This window comes from Accipiter gentilis, chromosome 7, assembly GCF_929443795.1.
Source record: "Accipiter gentilis chromosome 7, bAccGen1.1, whole genome shotgun sequence".
Lineage (NCBI taxonomy): Eukaryota > Metazoa > Chordata > Aves > Accipitriformes > Accipitridae > Astur > Astur gentilis.
The window spans coordinates 32,585,831-32,593,211 of record NC_064886.1 but is presented as its reverse complement, the minus strand read 5'-3'; the positions used below and the strand labels follow the sequence as shown (position 1 = coordinate 32,593,211).

The window sequence follows — 7,381 nt, the reverse complement described above, 5'->3', positions numbered from 1 at the left end:
ACAGTCATTTGGTTGGTGAAAAAAAAAATTCTACATTTTGAATGAATGCTCAAATAATTGCTAGTACATATAATGCTGAAATTGAGCCCCTAAGCCAGATGGACTTCAGGCTTTAGTTTTGCAATAAATTTTCAACATCTACTTTTGAATTAGTGCATCAAGAACGTCGACCATAAAAGTGTCTTCCTATAGCTTTTGTTATATTCTTTAAAACCAGTTCCTCAAATAGATAACTTATTGTTATGTGAGTCAATGGAACTTCAGACTAAAAGCAGCATAACTGATACATAAAAGAAGGAAGGAAAAATTTGATTCATTTACAGGGGTGTTAAAAACATGTTAAAAAAGGAAAACAGAAGTACAGAAAGTATAAAAATACAATATTAAATCCACTACCTTTTTATTTTTCAAAACACAGCAAAAACAGTCAGCTTGACTTCACCTCTGCCTTATCTTGTGTTCAATGGGAATATTCCCCTGAATATTCTTCCTGCCAACACATGGCTACTGTATCAGTTGATGAAAGAGACGTGTGAAGTACAGACCCTGAGGCATTGTTTTAGCTTCTACAAAGTGCTAATTTTCATTTTTTTAAACAATGAAGAGCAAAAAAAAGAGATAACGAATATTGTCCTTAAGTACACAGATTTTTATCTATGGATCTCAGCTAAAGGCAAGGCATTATCTGGTAAAAGTGTCATCACGATTGTGCCCATGTTTGGCCTTACTACGTTCTTAATCCCCACTGAAACTGCAATGTCTTATTTCCAATCTGATCTCACAGCAGAACAGTCAAAGCACATTAGCTATTCAATAGGAAATGGGATTTTATTTACAGTGAAGTTAAAGTTGCAGTTAACAAGTGCCCCACACTGTTAATTTGAAGAAGCAGCAGTGAAATGCTGTACCTATAGCCAACCATACCATGGCCATCCAAGGCCCTTATACTCAGGTTGTGTACCATTTTTATACCATTTTGCTATCCCTCAGTAAATTTATTGGTAAGGAAACCTTCTACTGGCACTTCTTACTTGCAGTTCCTGTCTGGTCACTTTTCAATTCATCTGTCATAAAATGCAGAACGTCTTTTGTTTATGAGAACACCTTCCCATTCTTTACTCTCAACATTTTCTAACTTGAAAATATCCTACACCTTTTAAACTTGTAACAGTCTACAAGCAGATTCACATAACTGTTGCTACTGTTCCCCCGTGCCCTGTTTTTGCCATTCTCCATCTTTTTTTCCCCCAAATACTTATGTGGAAAGAGTTGGGGGCGGGGGGGGCGTGGAGGGGGAAGAGCCTATGATCCCTTTTCCTCTCTCCTCACCTAAAACTCCCCTACAGTAGCCGGACATTTGCTCATTAAGAACTGCAATATTCAGAAATAAAGGATGATACTCACTTGACTAACTTGCTGCAGTTTAATTCATTGACGGTAAAGCTATAGGCTGTCAGGGTTACTAACAAAATCTTTTTGTCTGTCCTCTCAAAACAGAAGTTTAATATTCAAAGCCACCACAACAGGAAAAGAAATATGTAACCATGTGTCAGGTTCAGAATTCAAGAATCTACCCTGAGAAACAGCAGGAGTCGGTGCCTACTTCTCCCTTCATACAGTATCATTCTAACGTGCTTTTGCTGATAGGCGTCCGTGTGTCTCTGGGACAAAAGCTGTCTTTGAGGCACCTGTTACCATCCTGTAGCTGCAAGGTCTGTAAAAATCACAAAAAAAAGGAACATTCTCTTTCCAGAGAATGGCAACAGTCCTTACTAAGTCAAAGCAGATTCATATCTTCAGTATGTAACACTCCATCAGCACACTGCAGCAGGAAATGAATTTCCCAAACTGAGACCATTTCCTGGTGGCCGAAGAGAAGAATAAAGATGGAATTTCATATATTCACCTATATGGGGGAAGGGGAGAAGAACAGGATTGACTGAGCAAGTGGAGTGATACAAACATAACAGAAATATGGCACATAATGTATACATGTACATATATATCATATATACTATTGTGTGTCTGTGGTAAGGCTATCCAAATTCTGGTCCCTCTTATCTTTACTATTGTGGGGCAAAATCTGGGACAACTCAAGCTCTGCCATTTTGTGCCTGTTTTCAGTGTGGTTATTGTTTGGATCATCTGGCTGGTTTATCTGTGAAGATGCACAAAGCCAGATAGCATCGAGTTCTGTAAAACAAAGAGATTTGATGCAGAGATAATATTCATTGCTTCAATTTCAGTACTTTAGGCACAACATACCTATCTTCTTTGGATGCAAATTCTTAAGTATTTGATGCTTTCTCAGAGATAGTGCCACATCCAGTGCAACAGATCACTGAATTTACTCTCTTCTAATATTAATATCAACCAAACTTCTGCATCTGTATGCCCCTTTTTCTGAGTGCATGTGTTCCATATCGTGAGAAACTGAGAAAGTCTGCGGTAGGAACCCACCTCTATCTAGGAATTGTAATAGCAACCAAAAAGCTACTGGAGACAAGATGTTTAACCATCTGGCGAGAAGAGCAGGGACAAGTTTTTTTGAGGGTAAATCAGGTTTTGGAATGTTCTAAGCTGCAATTTACATTCCAGGGTCAGGGAGCACTCCTACCCAGCCATTACACTGCTCAGCCCTAGCTACTGACACCATATAATCAACGTGTGCGTTTTGCAAAAAAGCATATTCACCATATGTAGACAAAACTTACAGTGATTTACTTAAGAAATATGATATCAGTCCTAATGCAGTCATGATGAAGTACCCTTTATCCAAGTGAGGGGAAGGCATGGTCTAATCTGGAAGTTGTGAGAGTGTTGGGCAACATACCCAGGACACTAAAGACAGGGGAAGAAGCCTGGAAGACCCACCTTGGGCTTTCTGGAATTTGCTGTAGAAATTTGCTGGGTGTAGCACTGCTAATTTCATTTTATTCAAAGACTCCACCAGCAACAAAGAAAGGCTGCATTTTGTCACCAAGATATGTTAGAAGTTATCTTTGGTATTACACAGTGCAGAAACTTCTGCAAATTTCTGTTTGACACATAACCATGATTAAGTCACTTGTTGTGTTTTTAACTGTCTGACCCTTTGGCCTGGCTACAAACTCTTAGGACTTTATTTGGAGTAATAGCTGTAGCCTTTCAATAAGATCAGTTTTCAATAAATCCAGTGAAAGCAGTGCAAACTCCTAAGATGGTCCCATTAATACTGTTTTAATTACCAGATTGTATCAGCATGGGCTACGCTGGCAAATTACTCATTTATCTCTTGTTTATATTAACTTAAACTAAATTATATGTATTGCATTGGAGTTTTACACGGCTTTGCAAGATTTAAATTTAAAATCCTTTTTAATTTGGCAGGTAAGTACATTTTCTAATAGCATAAAAAATAATATAAAACATTTTTTACACCCTCTGAATAGAGACTGGAGCAAGTTAAACTACTTTCCCACTTTTACCTATTTTTATTTAACACATAATTTGATACATTAATCCAGTATCTTTAGATTTATTGAAAAAAAAAAGGAAGAAGTACTGGGGTGAGAGTGAACAAAATTGGGAAGAACAAAATTCAGCTGACTTCGAGAGGCAGCAGCAGATCTTTGGATCCCAATTTCTGGGTTGCTGGCTCTAGACTTCTTCCTTAAAAACAGGCAGTAGACACAGCTTAACCAGACTGCTCTGCATAACTCTCTGGAGACACCGGTGTTTTCAAAGGAAGTTTCAGTTAAGGATGTAATTCCTAAGGTATTTTTCCTTTAATAAAGAAACGTTGCCTTTTCAGATTTTTTTTCCTGGCACAACTACACCATACTCGTAAGAAAGATGAAAAAAGAGAAGAGAAGGGAGGGGGAGAAGACAAGTTTGGCAATATCGTTTCAAGTATTTTGCTGTATCACATCTTTAAATGCCCGCATAACGCCGTAGGTTAGGCCTGGCTAGTAGTCGGAACCGATATCGGCGATTTCCCTACACGATCGTCCAGTAACGACATTTGCGAAACCAGTTACACAACGGCATATTCCAAAGACAGGAGGTTTTCAGTGCGAACACACTGCAGATTTTTGCAATGCCGAGGTTGATCCCACAACAGCTTCCCGGAGCCGGGGCCAGCCCTGCCTTTCACCGAGATACTGTTGCCCTTATCAGGGGCCAGGGCTGGAGCCCCTCCAGCTTCCCGGGCTCTGGGATCTCTCCCGGGCTCCTGCCCTCCCCCAGATAAGGCCGGCGGGCCGCGGCAGAGTCGGTCACAGCCACAGCCCTGTCTCCGGACGAGTGGCACCTCACCCGGCGGGGAGCGGCTCGGCGGTCGCCGCAAGGACCTCGCCGGGGCGGCGGAGGGGCAGCGCTGTGGGGCGGGGCAGCTCCTCCCCGCCGCCACCGGAGGTGGAGCCGGGCGGCGCCCTGGGGCAGCGCCGACATTTCCCGCAGGGTCGCGGCTCCCCACAGCAGCGCTCGGCTCGCAGCGGCGGAGGGACGGCTGGCTCGCCCGGAGATGACAGACGCCCTGCCGCCCCGCGGCTGCCAGGCGGCGGAGCCGGCGGAGGACGGCTACTTTCGGAAGGTGGGAGGCTCGGGGGCGGTGGGCCGTGTGCCCCGTGGGCTGTGTGTCCCGGGCAGCCCCGCGCCGCAGGCGCTTGGGGTTCGGCGGTCCGAACTGTCCGCCGCTGGCGGGCCGCTTTCTCCTGGCCAAGCATCGTGAGCTCTGTCCGTCGGCAGCCCGAGGCGGCCGGGGAGCTGCCTCCGGGTGTTGGGGGGGGGGGGGGGGGGGGGCGAGGGAAGGAAGGAGGCGAGGTGGGGACCTCGGCTGTGGCTGAGCACCTCTGCCTGGCCAGGGGCAGGGGAGCGCCCGCAGCCGGGCCCCGGCTGGGGAGTACGCGCTGAGCTGGCGGCAGCGCGGGCGGGGCGCTCCGCGGGGTCCCGGGTGGCGGCCGCCGCCGCAGCGACCGACCCTCCGCTGCTTCTGAGCTGGGCTTCACTTTGAAGGACAGGAGCACTCATACCTGTACAAAACGAGCGAAATTCCACTTGACGGCCTTCTTCTTGCCGCCTTTTTTTTTTTTTTTTTCTTTTTCTTTTCCCCTGCGCTCTTCCCTGTTCGCTCCTCTCAGCGTATCCTCGCTCGCTCTCTAGTAAATTGCCTTGTGTACCTGTAAGAAAGTTTACTGGAGTAAGGCAATGAAGTTAACAGACTCGTTAGGAAGTTTTTAGTGAACGTCGACACTAATTACTTTTCAGACTGAGTGGGCGGCTTATGCCATAACCTGCACCTGAGTTCTTTCTACACAACAGTAATTATAGTTAAGTATCGCCTGTAATGCAGCCCTGTGGGCTTCTGTGAACTTCACCGGAGGTAAAGGGCAGTAAGTGCCGTTTTCGGGAAGCATTGATTCAGCATTCTCTCGCTGTTTTTAAGTTCTCCGCGCCTGTAACTTTTGTTGATGGGCTTCAAATAAAAGTGTAGGTATACGGGGGTTTTGGTGTAGATTCTGGATCAGAGACCATAAATAGTTTATTCTATGGAGGGGAAAAAAAAAAAAGCCTCATACATCAGGTTGTTGCTGCTCTCCTCTGGACAAAAATATTGCTACGATGCACTTCATCTGCTACCTGAATTACACAGTGGGGAGGCACATAAGCTTTGCGCTGTGTCCTCTTTACAGGCTGTCCGGTTTTTGCCCCTGGTAGTCACCAAATTCATAAGCCTGCAGGAGCTTAAGCAACAATATTGCCCTTTAGCAGAGGAACTGCAGCTGGAAAGAGCCAAGATTTACCTGTGCCCAAGGAATCAGTGCAGCCACGTAAAATAACTAGACAGACTTTGACCAAATCTTGTCTGGTTTCTTCATTTGAGTAATCTTACTACAATATTTGGTGAGTAATCACTTCTTTCTTAGTAGTCTGTAGCAGGAAATCATGTAATTTATTTCCAAAAGTTGTAATTATTTAGAGTTTTCACAGCTTTGTTTTCTATAGTAGGGGATGCTTGTAGACTGCCTTGAGGCACATTAGTAAAAAAGCTGACTTTTCATGAATTTGTCAAGTTCGTTAAGTTAAATAAATCAACTCTTAAACCTGTTTCTTTTTTACTGACGAGGACTAACTGAAGTTTAATAGCCAAGTTGTGCTTCGTAAGTCATAAGAGGAGTATATCTCGTGCACTCAGATTTGCTAAAGGACCGAGTTTATATTAAATTAAGTTGTACGTTAGGGTTAAATTAACTGAAACAGCATTAGATGAGTGTAAAACCCATATCCTGGACAAGAATGAAGTTTCTCTCATAATGAAAATACTGTAAGATCAATTTTATATCTATCATGAGCATATTTCCCACTTTTGAATTACTTAAGTCTTAAAACAGTAGAAAATGGATATGAATCTGATATTAAATCTGGGTGAGCCAGTGTTGTAGTGGAACATTCTTCCCTCTGTTCAATCAGATCTTTGAAAGGTTCATCTAGCTCCTGAGTGTCTTTATTAAAAAGTTGTAAACTTCAGATCAGGCTAGATACTCAAAGCCTTTTGTCCCTAAAAGTTAGATGTAAGCAGGAAACTGGTATTCCTTGTTATACATTAGTTGAATGGTCTCAAAGATCAGAGCTTTCATTCTGACTCAATAGTTCTAAGAGAAGGAGGGAGGAAAAAATGCCAACCAGAACAATCCCACTCCTGGAATCTTGAACAGATAGAAGCTGTGAACCCAAGGAGATACTTTGAACATAGTATCTTCAGGCTTTACGTGTTCATTGGAATGGTATGCTAGGTGATTTCATGTAACTGAAACTAGTGATTGAGCTGTTCATGTGTGTCCATGGGTCTTCTCCCCACCCCCACCACCCTCCCCCAAGTTCTTTTGTATCGCTTTCCTGGCCCTTTTTAAATCGCAGTACTTTTTGTTTTCCTAAAAGGATTTGAGAGTTGGTTTACCAGTAGTGTTGGTGCAGAATCACACCAGTTTCCAAGGCTAGTTCTTGTGTTCTTAGATCAAAAGATATTTACTTAATTGACCTTTTTATTCTGTAAGCTGTGGAGCAGGTGAAAACACTTGCTTTGTATCAGTCCTGCTCACAAGCCCTATTTACACAATGAGGTTGCCTTCCATACTTTGCAAGAATATTGTGCACGATGAAATTTTATAGTTGAGAAAAATTGAGCAACTCGTACAATATCCATTTGTTTTAGACTTTTGATATTTTCTTTTGATGAATGGAATAATGTGGGAAGTATGCTCAAAGTTTGTATAGTGCCCTTTTGTGTATTACGCTTTTTGAAGTCTTAAATACAGCATAACAGAAAACAACCCTCAGTACCCCCAAGTTGCAATATGTAAAACAACTTAATTCTCCTGTAGGGAGGAGGCCCTGTAAAACT

General features: G+C 43.2%; 1 protein-coding gene across 1 annotated transcript in view; it reads left to right on the top strand.

Moving 5' to 3' along the window:
- The first annotated feature begins 4,440 nt into the window (after positions 1-4,440).
- RHPN2 (rhophilin Rho GTPase binding protein 2) overlaps positions 4,441-7,381 on the top strand; it is a 30,706-nt gene continuing 27,765 nt past the window's right edge. Inside the window, exon 1 of the mRNA XM_049804678.1 lies at positions 4,441-4,573. Within this exon, the coding sequence (XP_049660635.1) occupies positions 4,505-4,573 (69 nt within the window). The 5' untranslated portion in view covers positions 4,441-4,504. The remainder of the gene's footprint in view (positions 4,574-7,381) is intronic.